At 36.2% G+C, this 20,572-nt stretch overlaps 1 protein-coding gene across 2 annotated transcripts in view; it reads right to left on the bottom strand.

The window, feature by feature from the left end:
* Positions 1–20,572, bottom strand: part of LOC124596020 (sodium-independent sulfate anion transporter) — a 109,155-nt gene that overhangs the window by 51,441 nt on the left and 37,142 nt on the right. For both annotated transcript variants that reach the window (XM_047134977.1, XM_047134978.1), the window contains exon 4: positions 3,592–3,812. In XM_047134977.1, coding sequence (XP_046990933.1) covers positions 3,592–3,812 — 221 coding nt within the window. The remainder of the gene's footprint in view (positions 1–3,591; positions 3,813–20,572) is intronic.

Consider the following 20,572-nt stretch of genomic DNA (forward strand, 5'->3'; position numbering starts at 1 on the left):
TGCAAGCTTCTTCATCTCTCAGTACCTACTGCAACCTACATCCTTCTGAATCTGCTTAGTGTATTCATCTCTTGGTCTCCCTCTACGATTTTTACCCTCCACACTGCCCTCCAATACTAAATTGGTGATCCCTTGATGCCTCAGAACATGTCCTGCCAACCAAATCCTTCTAATAGTCAAGTTGTGCCACAAACTCCTCTTCTCCCCAATTCTATTCAATACCTCTTCATTAATTATGTGATCTACCCATCTAATCTTCAGCATTCTTCTGTAGCACCACATTTCAAAAGCTTCTATTCTATTCTTGTCCAAACTATTTATCATCCATGTTTCACTTGCATACATGGCTACACTCCAAACAAATACTTTCAGGAACGACTTCCTGACACTTAAATCTATACTCGATATTAACAAATTTCTCTTCTTCAGAAACGCTTTCCTTGCCATTGCCAGTGTACATGTTATATCCTCTCTACTTCAACCATCATCAGTTATATTGCTCCCCAAATAGCAAAACTCATTTACTACTTTAAGTGTCTCATTTCCTAATCTAATTCCCTCAGCATCACCCGACTTAATTCGACCACATTCCATTATCCTTGTTTTGCTTTTGTTGATGTTCATCTTATATCTTCCTTTCAAGACACTGTCCATTCCATTCAACTGCTCTTCCAAGTTCTTTGCTGTCTCTGACAGAATTACAATGTCATCGGCAAACCTCAAAGTTTTTATTTCTTCTCCATGGATTTTAATACCTATTCTAAATTTTTCTTTTGTTTCCTTTACTGCTTGCTCAATATGCAGATTAAATAACTTCAGGGATAGGCTACAACCCTGTCTCACTCCCTTCCCAACCACTGCTTCTCTTTCATGTCCCTCAACTCTTGTAACTGCCATCTGGTTTCTCTGCAAATTGTAAATAGCTTTCACTCCCTGTATTATACCCCCGCCACCTTCAGAATTTGAAAGAGAGTATTCCACTCAAGATTGTTAAAAGCTTTCTCTAAGTCTATAAATGCTAGAAATGTAGGTTTGCCTTTCCTTAATCTATCTTCCAAGATAAGTCATAGGGTCAGTATTGCGACCCCTGTTCCAATATTTCCACAAAATCCAAACTGATCTTCCTAGAGGTCAGCTTCTGCCACTTTTTCCATTCGTCTGTAAAGAATTTGCGTTAGTATTTTGCAGTTGTGACTTATTAAACTGATAGTTCAGTAATTTTCACATCTGTCAACACCTGCTTTCTTTGGGATTGTAATTGTATTCTTCTTGAAGTCTGAGGGTATTTCGCCTGTCTCATACATCTTGCTCACCAGATGGTAGAGTTTTGTCAGGACTGGCTCTCCCAAGGCTGTCAGTAGTTCTAATGGAATGTTGTCTACTCCCAGGGCCTTGTTTTGACTCAGGACTTTCAGTGATCTGTCAAACTCTTCACACAGTATCATATCTCCCATTTCATCTCCATCTACATCATCTTCCTTTTCCATAATATTGTCCTCAAGTACATTGCGCTTGTATAGACCCTCTATATACTCCTTCCACCTTTCTACTTTTACTTCTTTGCTCAGAACTGGGTTTCCATCTGAGCTCTTGATATTCATATATGTGGCTCTCTTTTCTCCAATGGTCTCTTTAATTTTCCTATAGGAAGTATCTATCTTACCCCTAGTGAGATAAGCCTCTACATCCTTACAATTGTCCTCTAGCCATCCCTGATTAGCCATTTAGCACTTTTCTGTCGACCTCATTTTTGAGACGTTTGTATTCCTTTTTGCCTGCTTCATTTACTGCATTTTTATATTTTCTCCTTTCATCAATTAAATTCAGTACTTCTTCTGTTACCCAAGGATTTCTACTAGCCCTCGTCTTTTTACCTACTTGATCCTCTGCTGCCTTCTCTACTTCATCCCTCAGAGCTACCCATTCTTCTTCTACTGTATTTCTTTCCCCCATTCCTGTCAATTTTTCCCTTATGCTCTCCCTGAAACTCTGTACAACATCTGGTTTAGTCAGTTTATCCAGGTCCCATCTCCTTAAATTGCCACCTTTTTGCAATTTCCTCAGTTTTAATCTACAGTTCATAACCAATAGATTGTGGTCAGAGTCCACTTCTGCCCCTGGAAATGTCTTACAATTTAAAACCTTGTTCCTAAATCTCTCTCTTACCATTATATAATGTATCTGATACCTACTAGTATCTCCAGGATTCTTCCATGTATACAACCTTCTTTTATGATTCTTGAACCAAGTGTTAGCTATGATTAAGTTACGCTCTGTGCAAAATTCTACCAGGCGCCTTCCTCTTTCATTTCTTACCCCCAATCCATATTCACCTACAACGTTTCCTTCTCTCCTTTTTCCTACTATCGAATTCCATTCACCCATGAGTATTAAATTTTCATCTCCCTTCACTATCTGAATAATTTCTTTTTTCTCATCATACATTTCATCAATTTCTTCATCATCTGCAGAGCTAATCGGCATAAAAACTTGTACTACTGTAGTAGGCGTGGGCTTCATGTCTATCTTGGCCACAATAATGCGTTCACTATGCTGTTCGTAGTAGTTTACCCACACTCCCATTTTTTTATTCATTATTAAACCTGCTCCCACATTACCCCTATTTGATTTTGTATTTATAACCCTGTATTCACTTGACCAAAAGTCCTGTTCCTCCTGCCACCAAACTTCACTAATTCCCACTATATCCAGCTTTAACCTATCCATTTCCCTTTTTAAATTTTCTAACCTACCTGCCCGATTAAGGGATCTGACATTCCACGTTCCGATCTGTAGAACACCAGTTTTCTTTCTCCTGAAAATGACGTCCTCTTGAGTAGTCCCTGCCCGGATATCCAAATGGGGGACTATTTTACCTCCAGAGTATTTTACCCAAGATGATGCCATCATCATTTAACCATACAGTAAAGCTGCATGCCCTCTGGAGAAATTACGGCTGTAGTTTCCCCCTTGTTTCAGCCATTCGCAGTACCAGCACAGCAAGGCCATTTTGGTTAGTGTTACAAGGCCAGATCAGTCAATCATCCAGACTGTTGCCCTTGCAACTACTGAAAAGGCTGCGCTGCTGCCCCTCTTCAGAAACCACATGTTTGTCTGGCCTCTCAACAGATACCCCTCAGTTGTGGTTGCACCTACGGTACGGCTATCTGTATATCGCTGAGGTACGCAAGCCTCCCCACCAACGGCAAGGTCCATGGTTCATGGGGAGAGGATACGCAACATATGTAATCAAAATATCACTTTCTGGCTTTCCCGTTCAGCTTTACCTATTATCTTTAAAACACTTGTATAATTCAAGAGTGATAATTTCATTTACTTGTGATGCAATTCATGGCAATTGTGACACACAAGAAGATGACAAAAACTAAACTGGAAAATTAGTGTAATGTTAAATATTTATTCAACCACAAACAATTAGTGAAAAATTACTTGCCAAAGTAATTAGATGCAGCTGAAAGAGAGTTTAATACTCCATTAATTACAAAACAATCATGGGCTTGCCTCCAATTGTAATAAGATCTAAACCAAAATTGGAAAATGAAACAGTAGACCTTTATGAATTGTTCTTACCCTTAATAAAAGAAGAAATATGATGCATGATATTCCAACCAGACAGTCATAAGGATTCGTTTGTGGCAGGTGTAAATACAGCTGCCTAAGGTTGTCAATAAAGTTTTGTGATTTGAATCTCACTCCCATGATACCTTTTATCTGTGCAACAATTATTATTACAGATGTTGCTGATGTGAATCCAGACATAACAGGTGCTGAAATGAATCCCACAAGGAAACCTGAAACACATCATAAGAAGGTATATACCAACAGACTAAACTTAGCAAAGCTTGTGGTGTCAATAGGTCATATCAACCATGAAAAACATAATCTTTGATTTAAGATTGCTAATCCGAGCTGCCATATTAATTCATTCAGTCTGCATTTGTATCTTGTGTCATGTATACGTGTCCGATTACTGTAAATATATACACTTATGCGAAGATATTTGTGAGACAGTTTGTTCAGTATACCTCTACATGGATCTCGATCTCATAAGCTTATGTATTCGAGAATTTTGAAACATCTAAATAAATATAACATTCTCAGCAAAAGTCAATTTGGATTCCATAAGGGACGGTCAACTATACAAGCAATTTATGCTTTCACAAATATAGTTCTGGAATCAATTAATGACAAAATGGTAAAAATTGGATTATTTTGTGACTTGTCAAAAGTGTTTGACACTAAACCACCAAATCCTATTACAGAAAACAGACCTATTAGGAATAAGTGGCTTAGCAAATAAGTGGTTAGAATCATACCTCAAAGATAGGAAGCAGAAAGTAGTAGCAGATAGTACCAATGAGATCCACAGTGGCCTGATTTTATTTGAATAAAAGAACCATTAAATGTGGAGTGCTCCAAGGATCCATTCTTGGTCCTCTACTATTCCTCATATTTATAAATGACCTACTTCAATGTACAATGTTACAGTGCTTTTTACCATTTTTGCAGGTGACACCAACATTGTGATTGATGGTCATACATGTGAAGATCATCAGGGATCTGTTAAGAATATTCGTACTGATTTAGTGAAATGGTTTAGCTTCAATGGACTCTCGTTGAGCTTTAATAAGACTAATTATATTCAGTTAACTGCAACTACTAAAATGGAGAAGGAATTAAATGTGAAATGTGGAACAGAGTCAATAGAAAGAGTTGAATCAAAAAAGTAAACAGTAAACTGGTCTCATCATATAATAAATCTTCAGAAGAGACTCAGCTCATCGAGTTTTGCCCTACGTGTTCTCTCCGAGAGCAGAAACATATGCACAATGAAAGTAGCTTACTATGGATATTTCCACTCTCTTATAACATATGGTATTATATTTTGGGGAAACCAAATACTAGCATAGAAAATACTGTTGGCCCAGAAATGTGTTATAAGAATAATGAGTGGCGTAGACTACAGATGTAGTTGTAGAAACCTTTTCCAGAAACTAAAAATTCTTACTGTCATGTCCCTGTACATATTTTCTCTTATGGGGTTCATCAGCAAAAATACTGAGTTTCATTAAAGAAATAGTGAATACCATGGATATGATATGAGGAGAAAGCATGATTTCCACAATGAATGTAAAAACCGGACCATGGTGCAAAAGGGTGTGCAGTTCTCTGGTGCAAAAGTTTTTAATGCTCTCCCTCCAGATATTAAAAACAAATTTACTAACCGTTCCTCCTTTAGGGGGCATCTGAAGCAACTTCTACTGGAAAGGTCATTTTACAGTTTAGAAGAGTATTTTAGCCACAATGAAAAAACCACCTAGGGCTGTGGACCAGATATTTTGAGTGTGATATACCATAGTTTAAGATTGAGCAATGATGTAGGTGACACCATACCCATGTAACATTCATAATCATTTTCACTGGTTTTTTACTTGTTTTCACTTTCTATGTGTAATGCTTGGTGTAATATGTCACTCTTACCTCATATGTGTATAGCAAACATGTAGTATTACTTTTGTGTTATTGACTGCTTTACTACTACCTTTGTATTGATTGTTTACTGACACACTCTATATCCTCATGAGTTTATCACAGTTGAATCAATGGAGTAAGAAATAAATAAATAAAAATAAATAAATAAATGAGCACACTGTGTACATGTGCTCCAAGCTCTCCCATTTGGTATGCTTTCTGAGGAGATTAAAGAGTGCAGTAAATACCAGTTCCTATTGCACAGCTACATCAATTATGGCCTACAGTTGTGGGGACACACTGCAAATTGGACATATTAAAAAAATGCTGTTGTGGTCATCCTGCAAGCCTACATTCATCCAGTAAAGAATAACAACCTTTTTCAGTCAGTATGTGTTTTATGCCTCATCAAGTCAAAATAAAATCAAGGGATTTTCAGCATTAAACACAATACATATAACTATGACACCCACAGGATATGTAACAGACCAGTTTGACAGGATATGTAACAGATCAGTTTGGAAGATGCACAGTCCAGTACCACAGCTCTTGGTTCATTAAGAGCAAGTGATTAACTAGATTCCAACTAACAAGATAATTATAATGTCAGAATCAGTAATCTCTGCTTTGTGATTAATATGTAAATTATTATGAAATACCAACATATCAAACCTATAAACCTCTGTCAATTGGTAGAAAGATCTGAAATTATTGCATTCTGTTCTAATTAGTATATAATAAAATTGTGTTATACCATATTACACATTTTCATTTGTGAGCCAAAATACTTCAAAGTTTGGAATAACCTATATACTGCTATTATTACACCTGTAACTAAAGTCAATAATTTTCAGTATAATTATGAGACTTTGTGAAATAATAAAACCCAAAATATACAAACAAATCACCAAAAGAAACTTTCAGTATAAAAAACAGAACTTCTGTTAGTGCTAATAAAAAGTATCATATTTGTATCATAAATATGGTGGGAACACTGCACTTAATTTTTTCATTGAGTAATTAATGAAATTTTTAAAATCATTGATGTAAACGTAAGTGATAACATTTTTCTTCTAGCCAAATTGTATGTACGAAACAAATAATAGCACATGTAACATTTCTGTACATATGTCACATTAACTTGATGTAATAATTTCAATTGTAATTTCTAAACATTGTAATACTAACAATTAGATAATTGTTTGAAAAAGTATTAAGTGCAAGAAGTTGTGGCACTGACGGCTCACTGTTGATCTAATTTTTATGACAGACCACCTGCTTTGAGTAATAAAATGTTATGAAAAGTATAAAGGTATATCTGTCACTCAATTCATTTAGCATGAATGGATTATTCATCCCAATCCTGTTCTTATGAAGGATTACAGGAAACCAAGGAACAAAAAGTTAAATACTTGAATTGCATAACCCATCTCAGCTGTTTATATTTCATTGAGTTTAAACTGCAGCAAACTTACATAAATCATTTTCATTTTTCAAAAAGAGATTATGTCTCATTCAACAACAGGACCATACAGATACGAAGCTGTGGACTGTTTGTACTGCAAGACAATTTTACAATAGTTGCTCTTAAAATGGTCAAAACACTACTGCCTTGTGAAGTGCAATGTCTGCCATTAGCGTTATTCAAAAGGAAAGTGCACAGGACTTGAAACAGGGTAATTTTTCAGTAATGACTCAAGTGACGGACAAAATAACATTTTTTTTCATTTGTGTTATATGTTCTTGCTGATAATAATTTCTTCTATGTGTTATATGATAAAAATTGTTGAAAGTAACTTCATCACGTGTAGCTTGATAAAGACAGTAATTTCCAAAGCAGTCTGTCTAGTCATAACTCGTAAACAATGCAAATTTAGTCATGAAATGATGATGCTGTTTTGTTGAAATCTGACATTTTGTACTGTATACAAAATACAACTTGATACTTGCAAAGAAGAAAACAGTGACCAGTCACTGTTAATAATACTATTTATGTATATAAATAACATTGTTATGGTTCATTTTCAGATGCTTGTTCACATTTAGATCACGTTTTTTGTTGTTTACATTACTTGCTGGCTGATTTTTCCCTATGGTGGCGAAATTTCCTTGGGCTAGTGGAGTGATACAGCAAAAAATGATATATTTAACTGTGACTGTAGTGAATAATTATTTGTGATTTATTTACTACAGCAGTTTTTCTAACTAACACATTGTGTTACATCTAGTTTTCCCTTAAGGAGGAGTAGCCCTGTATATTATCTACATTTATTGTAAATTTATTCTGTTTTTGAGTTTTCTAACAACTATACTTAACCTCAAAATATTTTAGGAAACTAATAGTTTTTACCAAAGGTTTTTATGTCGCATTAATAGAAATCTCGTTTTGTGTATTTGCTTCAATTCTTGTAGGGGATTAGCAACTTTTTGGCTTAACAGATTGAAAGACAATCAGCAGGCTTAATTTGAAGTTATTAGTTCACTGCCTTACAGTAAATTGCACCAGTCAAAATGCAGCCCCAATACAAATGCTGTTTTCAGGCACAAGATGAGTTGGTTGGCATTTGTAAGCAACTGGAAATCACCTTGACTATTGTCAAATGACGGGCATCTACTGTGAATGGAAGTATTGGAAGAGCTTCCAAGATTCGTATACCTGTAATACCTGTACCTTAAGTACTATCTTCCCCCATGGGTCCTGTCTCCTCTGCAGAAAGCAGAGGATCTGTTATTACTCCTCCACTTGACTGTTATTTGCATGTCAATGGTAGATCTAGACATCCTGTTCAAGTTGGATGGGGACCTGGCAGGACTCAGGGTGCTTTATCGATTCCCCTAACCAATAAGTTTGAGGTGCTGTCTTTCACTGAACCTGAAACTGAGCCAGTGGGACTCACTTCATCTGTTTTGGAGAAATCTGTTTTGTTCAGTGTCAGAAGGTGGCAAATGCAAAAGGGTAGGGGTCTATTAATTGTCAGCAGATCAAACATACAGCAAATGATGGCAGCCCTTAGGGAAATGGCAGCTAGAGACAGTAAAGGACACTGGGTGTACTCAGTGTGTACGCCTTGGTGCTTCATCATGTTGAAGAGGCTATTCTAGCAGCCACTTAGAGAACAGGTTATAACCAACTGCAGACTGTGGTGCACATTGGAACAAATGACGCCTGTCATCTGGGCTCCAAGCTCATTCTTGGGTCATTCTAGCGATGGGAAGAGAAGGTTGAGAAGACCAGCCTTGTACATGCAGTTTCAACAAAGTTCACAATTTGCAGCATTGCCCCAGAACTGAACATGGCCCTTTGGTTCTGAGTCACATGAAAGGACTGAACTAGAGACTTCACAAGTTCTGTGACAAGCTAGGTTGCAACTTCCTGGGCTTGCACCATAGGACTGAAATTGCAGGGTCTCCGTAAATGGATCATGTGTGCACTACACATTAGAGGCTGTTACTCAGGTAGCTGACTGTGTGTGGGTGCACACAAGGACTTTTTAGATTAGGCAACTCTCATCCAATCCAGATAACAATAGCTGGAGGAAGCCCAGAAGTATCAGTGTAAGATCAAAAGAAATACCTCCCACAAATCCTAATGGTAAACTGCCAAAGAATTTGCGACAATGTGCCAGAGTTTGAAGTGCTCATGAAAAACAGTGAAGCTCACATAATACTAGATACAGAAAGCTGGTTGAAACCTGAAATAGATAGCAGTGAGATTTTTGGGGAAAATCTAAGTGTATAATGAAAGGATAGGCAAATGGGAAATGGAGGTGGTTGCAATAGACAAGAAACTCAAATCCACCTTGAAGCTGCATGTGAGATTGTTTGGGCAAGAATCAGTAGCAGGGGTGAAAATGATAAGTGGAGCCTTCTGTCACCCACCAGACTCATTTCCTGATGTAACATCAGTTCAGTGGTATGTAAGTTCCCCACTCTTACTGTAATCATCAGTGGAGGATTTAACCATCCAACAATTAATTGGGAAATTACGGTTTTGTTAGTGGTGGGCATGATAAGACAAACTGTGAAACTACACAGTAGAACAGTGCATAATGGGAGGTAACCTCCATGATATACAGTTACGTAATGAAACTTTTAATGAAACGGAGCTCAGTGCATAATGTGTGTAAAACAATGCATAGGGCTACAAATAGAGAGATGCTGAATGAAACGTGTTTGGCTGTCAAGAGGGCAATACATGATACCTTCTGTTACTACCCTAGCAGAATATTGTCATGTGATCTTTCACAGAACCCAAAGAAATTCTGGTCGTATGTAAAGCCTGTTAGTGGCACCAAAGTTAAGTTAGTGAACAGCCATACTGAATGAGACAGGAACTGAAATTGAAGGTAGCAAAGAAAAAACTGCAATGCTTAACTCCATTTTCAAATGTTCCTTTGCAAAGGAAAATTCAGGGGAATTACCCCAGTTTAATCCTCATACCACTGAAAAGATGAATGAAATAAACATTAGTGTCAGTGGTGTTGAGAAACAGCTGAAATCGTTAAAACTGAACAAAGCTCCAGGGTCTGATGGAATCTCTGTTCAGATTCTATACTGAATTTGCCACTGAGTTATTCCCTCTTCTAATCATAACCTATCATAGATCCCTCAAACAAAAAACATGCTTTGTTCTTGAAAAAAGGCACGGGTCTCACCAGTCTACAAGAAGGGTAGTAGAAGTGATCCACAAAACTGCCATCCAACATCCTTGACATCAATTTGTTGTAGAATCTTATAAGGTTCTGAGCTCAAGCATAATGAGGTATGTCAACGAGCATGGATTTTGAAAACATCAATCATGTGAAACCCAACCCACGCTTTTCTCTCATAACATACTGAAAGCTTTGGTTCAAGGCAATCAGGAAGATGCTATATTTCTTGATTTCTGAAAAGCATTTGACTCAGTAGCACACCTACGCTTATTGTCAAAAGTATGATGCTATATGGCATTAACTGAAATTTGTGACTGGATTGAGGACTTTTTGCTATGGAGGACATGTCATATTATCTTGAATGGAGACACATTGTCAGATGTAGAAGTAACTTTGAGTGTGATCCAGGGAAGTGTGATGGCACCCTTGCATTTTATGTTATATATTAATGGTCTTGCAGCCAATATTAATAGTAAAATCAGGCTTTTTGCAGGTGATGCAGTTATCTTTAATGGAGTACTGTATGAAAGAAGCTGCATACATATTCAGTCAGATCTTGATAAGATTTCAGAGTGATGTGGAGATTGGCAACTTACTTTAAATATTCAGAAATGTAAAATTATGCACTTCACAAAAGGAAAAAAATATAGAATCCTATGACTATAATATCAATGAGTCACTGTTGGAATCAGCCAACTCATACAAATACCTGGGTGTAACACTTTGTATGGATGTGAAATGGAATAATCACTTAGATTCACTCATGGGTAAAGCAGGTGGTAGACTTTGGTTTATTGGTAGAAAACTGGGGAATTGCAGTCAATCTACAAAGCAGATTGCTTAAAAAGCACTGATGCAACTGGTTCTAGAGTATTGTTCAAGTCTGTGGGACCCATACAACATAGGAGTAAGAGAGTTTATTGAACATAGACAACTAACAGGGGTTATTGAACATATACAGAGAAGAGCAGCACGAATGATCACAGGTTTGTTTAATCTGCGGGAGAGAGTCACAGAACACTGAAGGAACTGAACTGGAAGATTCTTGAAGACAGACATAAGCTATTCCAAGAAAGTCTATTAACAAAATTTCAAGAAACAGCTTAAAATGATTACTCTACAAATATACTACAACCCCATATGTTTTGTTCACAGAGGGATCATGAAGATAAAGTTAGAATAATTACTGCACACACAGAGGCATTCAAACAATCATTCTTTCCATGCTCTGTATGTGAATGAAGCAGGAGGAAACCCTAATAACTGGTACAATGGAATGTACCTTCTGCCATGCATCTCACGGTGGTTTGCAGAGTACATATGTATAGAAACAATGTAAACAAATCACTAAGGGAGAACTGCAGTGGTCAGAGGTGAAAACTGTGATTTGCTGTTGACTTTAGTATCTTTGTTCAGACATGGGATGAACACCCTCCTAATAGTGTCAGGTATGTTATATTTACTATTTCTGCACTATATCCATGAATCATCTGTTGCTTTTTGTAAATAATTCTGTCCAATGTGTAACATGACCTGTTCAATGAGCATTTCTTAAAATTGCATCACAGTTTCTGAGTTGTTTTAATTATTATTAGCTTTATTCCACTGTATACAATAATAGTTAATGCTGGCTGTGACAAATACTTGAAGCTTTTGTATTACCTTTGTGGAACATGCCTGTACAATTTATTTGTTACTCATCAGACTAGGAAAAAAAATCTATACTTTTCGACTTACTCGCTGGGCTAAGAGAATTCATTTATTATTATTATTATTATTATTATTATTATTATTATTATTTATCCTGGGTATCAAATGCCAACTGTAATTCCAAATCTTTTATACACTTCATCAATGCTTCACTGTTTCCATCATTAATGTAGTGGCCACAGCCAATAAAGTAGCTGTTTCAGTCTTTCAGCTGCTACATTTACTGTCTGAGGCTGGCGGTTAAGTCTATTAGGCAGGACAGAGATTTCTAATATCATATTTGAATAAAATTTCTGTAGTTATTATTTTTGTTTTGTTCTGACTATCACTTTTTACTGCTAATATTGTATATCACAGAAGATATAGTGCTATTGCAGCAGAAAAAAATGTGAAGAAATTAAAAAAGAAATTGCTGTTGAGAAGACAAACTTCAAGTATACACAAAAGTGAAAGTAACTTTTGGAGAAATGGAAGTTTGGGCCACTCCTGGAAGCGTCATCAGGTAGCCAAAATGGTTAAGGCACCTGCTTGCAATAAGTGGCAAATCTGGGATCAAGTCCCAATCCAGTACAAATTTTCGTTTGTTCTGAAATATTCTACAGCTGTTGAAGAATCATAATCACAATTTGTGAATTATTTCTTAATGTTTCTTAAGATAAGTTCCTGTGCTTGACAAGCAATTTGCGGGTCCAGATTTGATTCGCTGTTGATCCCTAAGTACTTTTATTTGCCTAAATAGCACACTTTAATCATGTCTGAAAAAATGTGACTTACAGCATAAGAGGTTAACCTTAAGTTGCCCACATCTTCTTAACAATATGGCACAAGAGCATCTGAAAAGGAACAGAGCATCCTCTGTGCCTTGAAACTGTCCCTAAAGGAAGAAGAATCAATGCTGATCAATGGCAAAGGCAAGATAAAACAGTCTGGACAGATGGATGTAGGATAATATCAACAGCATCAGAAAATAGTATAGTACAGCAATATCATGTCCTACAGCATATGTACAAACAATGTACTAAAATTACTTACTGAACCAAATAAATAAATAATATTATTTTTATCAGAATTGAAATTAAACCAATGCCAAAATAGTTCAGACAAACATGGACTCTCACAAGTAAATATTGATGAAACAGACCATCTATGAGAGAATGAAGTGGTAATTCAGTACTATATTACCTCACTAATCTAACCTCAGATGGTCCAACATCCTGCTTAGTTCAACCATCCAATTTCCAGTATTTGTTTGGACTTGTTAATGACTCATCATCTGCAATATGGTTGAGTAGGATGATAGGTCCCTTAGGGGGCAGATTATCAAGGTTCTACTCTATGTAAAGACACATGAAAATGTAAAAATCACAGGAGGCTGAAATGTTATAATATGGGAAAGGAACAGAAGTAGAGCTGAGGCAGAATACAGGTCCACAAATATGAATGACAGACGAGAAGACCCCTTGATATCTGAAATAAATTTTGGTTAGTAATAGCAAATGCATGTTTTAAAATCATAAGTGAGGAGATCTAGTTGGAAAAGGCCAAGAGCTACATAAAGATACTTGTTGGACACCACCATGGTGCCAACGAGATTCTGAAATCACTTAATGGATTGTAGTATATACCCACAACAAGGATAGACACAGATCACAGTTTAGTAATGATGAGAACTGGGTTGAAATTTAAAATAATGGTCAGGAATAATTAATGTACAAGGAAATGAGATACGCCAGCCCTGATGAATTGTAATGTAAAATAAAATTCTCCGAGACTGTAGAAACTGATAAAATCCACAGTAGGTAGTGCTATTGAGAAGGAATGAATAACTTTAGACTTGGTGATCACAGAAGTTGGAGAGGAAAATAAAGGCAAGAAAGGTAACTGGGAAAAAATTGTGGGTAACAGAATAAAATACTTTAGTTATCTGTCAGTACGTTCATAATAAGTGAAGAATATAACAAAATGTAAGTTATAAATGAAATAAACAGAAACATCACAGAAGATAAAGTGTTCCTGCAGCAGAAAAAATTTAAAGAAATTGAAAAAGAAATTGTTGTCAAGAAGACAGATTTGGCATAAGGTTTGGAGAACTGAAAAAGTCAACAAGAAAAGATAATTCCTTTGTTAAATACTGAAGAGAGCACAGACTGGTGAAAAGAGTACCTTGAGGGCTACAAAACTGAGGACAGTCTCTCTGCCAACAAGATCAACAAGATAGAAGAAGAACAGATGTCGCACTGATTTGGAGGACACAGGGGATCAAGTTTTAGAGTCAGAATTTGACACGAGAGGTGAAAACATGTGGTCAAAGAAGACAGAAAAGCTATATAATATTTCTTTAGAACAGATAGAAGCATGAGGGGAAGTAGAAACCAAACTATTAGTATGCAGAATCTATGAAATTGTAGACATACCAACAAACTTCTGTTGTAATACCATCCACATAGTACCAAAGACAGAATGAACTGATAATTGGAGATAACATTATCAGCTTGAAAGCTAAAGCATCCATGTTGCTGACTATAATACTTTACAAAATAATGGTAAAAAAATGAGTATCTGTGAGATAACTATCAGTTTCGCTTTAGTAAATGTTAAAATGCCAGATATGCAATGTTAGTATTGTGATTGGTGATGGAAACAAGTCTTAAGAAAAATCAAAATAGCGTCATTGGATTGTTGACCTAGAAAATATATTCATCGGTGCAAGGCAGTGCAACATGCTAGGACCCTCAGAAAAATGTTGTTGTTGTTGTTGTTGTTGTTGTGGTCTTCAGTCCAGAGACTGGTTTGATGCAGCTCTCTATGCTACTCTATCCTGTGCAAGCTTCTTCATCTCCAAGTAACTATTGCCCCTACACCCATCTGAATCTGCTTAGTGTATTCTTCTCTTGGTCTCCCTCTATGATTTTTACTCTTCCACACTGCCCTCCAATACTAAACTAGAGATCCCTTGATGCCTCAGAACATGTCCTACCAATCGATCCCTTCTTCTGGTCAAGTAGTGCCACAAATTCCTCTTCTCCTCAATTCTATTCAGTACCTCCTCATTAGTTACATGATCTACCCATCTAATCTTCAGTATTCTTCTGTAGCGCCAGATTTTGAAAGCGTCTATTCTCTTCTTGCTAAACTATTTATCGTCCACGTTTCACATCCATACATAGCTACACTCCATACAAATGCTTTCAGAACCGACTTCCTGACACTTAAATCTATACTCAATGTTAACAAATTTCTCTTCTTCAGAAATGCTTCCCTTGCCATTGCCAGTCTACATTTCATATCCTCTCTTCTTTGACCATCATCAGTTATTTGGCTCCCCCAATAGTAAAACTCATTTACTACTTTAAGTGTCTCATTTCCTAATCTAATTCCCTCAGCATCACCTGATTTAATTCTACTACATTCCACTATCCTTGTTTTGCTTTTGTTGATGTTCAATATACAGATTGAATAACATTGGGGACAGGCTACAACCCTGTCTCACGCCCTTCCCAACTGCTGCTTCGTTTTCATAAGTACAGCCTATAAGTGAAGACATGAAGCATACAACATGTGCAAGAATCAAGAAGGAACAACAGGAATGGAAAACCAAGACATAAATGTCTGAATTAGAAAGGTTAGAAAGCATTAAAACATCTTTGATCCTCTACTGTTCATCTGTTCATAAAAGAAGGCATGATCTGATTTATAGTTCATGTGTAAACAAAGAAATTCGGAAAACAAACATTAAAATAAGGAAACTGTGTTCTCAATATGCTAAGTGCGATGTGCTGGACATAAGCAAGCTGCATCGAAATCTGCACACGAAGCATGGAATACACTTGAACTAAGAAGGGAAAAGGTTTGTTTGTGATCGTGTTAGTAAAATAATTAAAGACAGACTTGTAAGGGATAGAACAATCTATCAGCTTCCTGAACATCCTTCCAACAACAGCGAGGAAAACAAAATAAACAAGAAAGAAGAACGAAAATACAACACTCCTGACGTTCCTAATTTAAACTAGAGGTATGTGATGCCGTAAATATGATTCCCAATTACTAAATCGTGAATACGCTCGAACTAAAAATTTATCACCATAATGTGCAATCCCTGCATAATAAGATCGATGAAATTAACATACTATTAACACATGAACTTAATGATATCTCAGTGTTATGCATTTCTGAACACTGGCTTAACCCAGAATTAATCCAGAATACGAAAATAAACAAATTTGTCTTGGCTGCTTACTACTGCAGGAAAAACAGCAAGCAGGGTGGGGTAGCAATCTACACAAAGGATAATGTAGATTATATTACACTATCTGACTTAACTAGGGCAAATGTCAAAAAGGATTATGAAATTGCAGCTATAAAAATTACTCAGTTCAACCTGGTTATTGCTATAGTTTACCGATCACCATCCGGGAATTTTGAACTTTTCTTAAACAAAATGGAGTCATTGCTAAATAAAGTAAATAAAATGGATTGTGAATTGATAATCTGTGGTGACTTCAATATTGACTTCCTCACGAATAGTGGAAATAGGCAGACCATTTTGAACCTTGCAACGTCCTACAACTTAAAAGCTGAAGTAAAAGCTGCTACCCGAGTATCAGAAACTTGCCAAACAGCTCTTGACCAGTTTCTAGTCAAGAAGAGTTTACACAACACCTCACTAAAAATTTTCAATGCAGGTTTTAGTGATCATCTTGCTCAAATATTAAGCATAAAAGTACAAGGCAGTGTTACTAACAACATGTCTTTCAGAACAGCATATCGAAGTTATAATCAGCATAATGTAAACTACTTCAACAACTTATTACAGAAAGAAAAATGGCTAGGAGTGTACAAAATGAATGATATAAATGAAAAATTCAACAGTTGCATTGATACATTAACCCATTTCTTTGAACTTGCATTCCCACTGAAAACATTAACCGTACGGGGGAACTCTAGAACAAACAGCTGGATCACAAAGAGAATAAGGGTTTCATGCCAGAAGAAAAGACTACTTCATGAAATATGTAACTCGAAAAATTCCTCACCTGTAGTACATGCATACTATAAAAAATACTCCAAAATATTAAGAAAAGTAATAAAAGCAGCAAAAATAATGCATAATGATGAAATCATTTATAATTCAGCTAATAAATCAAAGGCTATGTGGAATGTAAAAAAAAAAGGAATGTGGAGAATACAGATAACCTTGCAAAAATATAACACTATCACATAAAAATAAAAAAGTAACAAACCCCTTAGAAGTAGCCGACACATTTAACAACTTTTTCACAGGTGTTGCTGATAATATGTTACAATCAAACTTTAAGAGCACCCAGGCAAATGAGTACAAAATAAGTCCATGTAGAGGATCAATGTACATCAGTTCTGTTTCACAAGATGAAGTAGCTAAAGCAATAAAAGGACTAAAAAATTCCAAATCGGCAGGTATTGATGGTATACCTGCAACAATGTTAAAGAAGAGCGCATCAAACCTAATTGAAGTACTCACACACTTATGCGACTGCTCACTTCAGGCAGGCACTTTCCCCGATGTGTTGAAAACATCAAAAGGTATTCCTGTATATAAAAAAGGGGATAAAGACAATGTAAATAACTACAGACCCATCACAATTTCCTCCTGCATCTCTAAAGTACTGGAAAAAGTTATGTATGATAAACTTACAAAATTTATAAATAAAAACAGCATCCTATGTAATGAGCAACATGGATTCAGAAACAAGAGGTCAACGACAACTGCTGTCTATGAATGCATCAGTTCCATCCTAAACCTGATGGACAAAAAACAGGAAACAATAGGAGTCTTTATTGACTTGTCAAAAGCTTTTGACATGGTGGATTATAAAATTCGGCTATCAAAGCTAGAAAGATATGGTATTCGAGGTCTGTCCAACAAGTGGATCAGTTCCTTCCTGACTAATTGTATGCAGGCACTGTGTATCAAGCACACAAATATTGAGCTAAAAACTGTATCTAATCACTTATCTGACTATAAACAAATTAAATGTGGTGTACCCCAAGGATCAGTACTGGGACCCCTTCTGTTTCTTCTGTACATAAATGATCTAAGTTTAAATCTTGATGCACACAAAACAATCATATTTGCAGATGACACCACGATTCTACTAAAAGGAGATGACAATGAACAGTTACAGCAGACAGTAAACACGGTCACGAAACAACTTAGCAGCTGGGCACAGAGTAATCAGCTTGAAATAAACAGTAAGAAAACCATTGCTCTAAAATTCCACAATGTTCCTAACAAGGACATGTTTATCCAATCAGTCTCTATCAATGACGAACCAGTTGGTAACAATACTGAAACCATATTTTTAGGACTTTGGCTGCAGAGTAACATCAGATGGAATAAGCATATTGAATATCTCAATGCAGAACTGAGCAAAACATGTTACCTTCTTTGTTCATTAAAATCATGCTGTAATGAGAAAACAGTATTGAATGCATATCATGCGTACTTTCATTCTCATCTTAGATATGGGGTCACCTTCTGGGGAAACTCTAAAACAGCTAATAGCACTTTTAAACTACAAAAAAGGGCCATTAGAATCTTGTTTGGGTGCAAGCCTAGAGGCTCTTGTAAACCCCTGTTTAAGAAATCTGGTATTCCTCCATTACCATGTGTATACATTACGGAAACCCTTTTGTTCTTTAAATAAAGTGTAACAGGCAAGGACCGAAGACTGCAAAAAAACTGTGATATACATGAGCACTTTACCAGACAAAATAGAAACTTACATATGACTCAAATCAGCACAGCACTGTGCCAAAAAGGTACTTTTCACATGGGAGTTAAGCTTTATAACAAACTTCCTGAAAACATAAAAACTATCACTGAGGTCAATACATTTGGAAAATCTCTTAAGTCATATTTAAAGCATCACTGCTTTTACTCCATTGAACAATATTTAAATTTATGAAATGTGTTATATAAATACTTACGTGTAAAATGTATTATTGTAACCTTAAATATGTATGTCTTGTAATGACTTTCAGCCTGTATATTTATAACTTTACTTGTCCAATGTCTTACGCATAATCTGCTATGTAGACAACAGGACCAATAAAAAATACAATACAATACAATACAATGTAGGAAACAATTGAATATTCAGATGTGACATTAAAATTTAAGGTGAAGTGATATTAATGAGAAGATTTCTTGATGGCTATGATTGCTGTTCTCTGTGAAAGTTAGGAAGAATTACAGAACCAGTTAAATGGAATGAATGATCTACTGGAAACAGAAAATGAAATATGATACATTGCACTTCACCAAGCTACTTGTAAGCTACCAGAAAGAGTACTTCTACAAAAACAGAAAGACACACACACACACACACACACACACACACACACACACACACACACACACACAGATGAATGTGTATGTATGTCTTTTTCTACAGCTGAAGAACGACTCTGTCAAGTAGCTTATAAATTCTAACAGACTTCTTTCAAAGTGACTGTGTGCTGCACAACACCTCCTGTTTGTGGTAAATCCTATTTCATTTTTTGTTATTACATCTGGGATTTTCCATTGTTTGAAAATAGAATGTGGATTAAATGTAAACAAAACAAAACAAAAAATGAAAGTGTGGAGGAAAAGCAGTAATGAGATTAGCGACAAACTTAACATCCAAAGTGAGGATCACATAGAAGACAAAATGAAGGACTTCTGCTTCCTTGGAAGCATAATAACGCACAATGGATGAAGCAAGGATGACATAAGAACCAACATAACACAGGCAAAGAGAGCACTACTTGTCAAAAGAAGTCTTTAACTTGAAAAAGAAGTTTCTAAGGATATATATGTGGAGCACTGCACTGTTTAGAAGTGAACCTTGAATAGTAACAAGACCAGAAAAGAAGAGATTCAAAGTGTTTGTGATGTGATGTTATGGAAGAAAGCTAAAAATTAAGTGCTCTTAGAGGTAAGTGCGTCATCCACAGAACTGGCGAGGAAAAGTGTAAGTGGAAAACACAAACTGTAAAATGAGACAGAATTATAGGACATGTGTTAAGACATCGAAAAATAACTTCCATGGAACTAGACAGAATCAGAGATGGACAAAACTGTAAGGGAAGATAGTAACTGGTATCTGTTCAAGAAATAACATCGAACACTGGGTGAGGGAGGAAACCGTGACAGGCCACAAAAACCAGTGAGAAAGTTGATAAAAAATAATAAAATGAAAATTTCTTAATAAAGATGTTTTCCATACGCTCATATGGTAGTTTCATTATTTTTACATTTACAGGTGCATTTTCAAGAGTTATAAGGCATCTATGTTGCCATTTCTTATAAGTCTGCCTACTTGTTTACATTTGACTTCAGACATGTCTTTTTTGTACAGTTACATCTATAAGTACATACATACTTTGCTAACCACTGTACGGTGCCTGGTGGGGAGGTGCCCCATACTACTACTAATCATTTATTTTCCTATTCTATCCTCAAACAAAGCAAGGGAAAAACAACTGCCTATATGCTTCCATATGAGCCCTAATTCCTTTTATCTTATCTTCATAGTCCTTATACAAAATGTGTGTTAGTAGCAATAGAATCATTCTATAGCCAGCTTCAAAGTACTGGTTTTCTAAATTTTCTCAGTAGTGTTCCTCAAAAAGAATGTCACCTTCCCTCCAGGGATTTCCATTTGAGTTCCCAAAGCATCTCCATAACACCTGAA

The sequence above is a fragment of the Schistocerca americana genome, chromosome 2 (assembly GCF_021461395.2).
Source record: "Schistocerca americana isolate TAMUIC-IGC-003095 chromosome 2, iqSchAmer2.1, whole genome shotgun sequence".
NCBI classification, from domain to species: domain Eukaryota; kingdom Metazoa; phylum Arthropoda; class Insecta; order Orthoptera; family Acrididae; genus Schistocerca; species Schistocerca americana.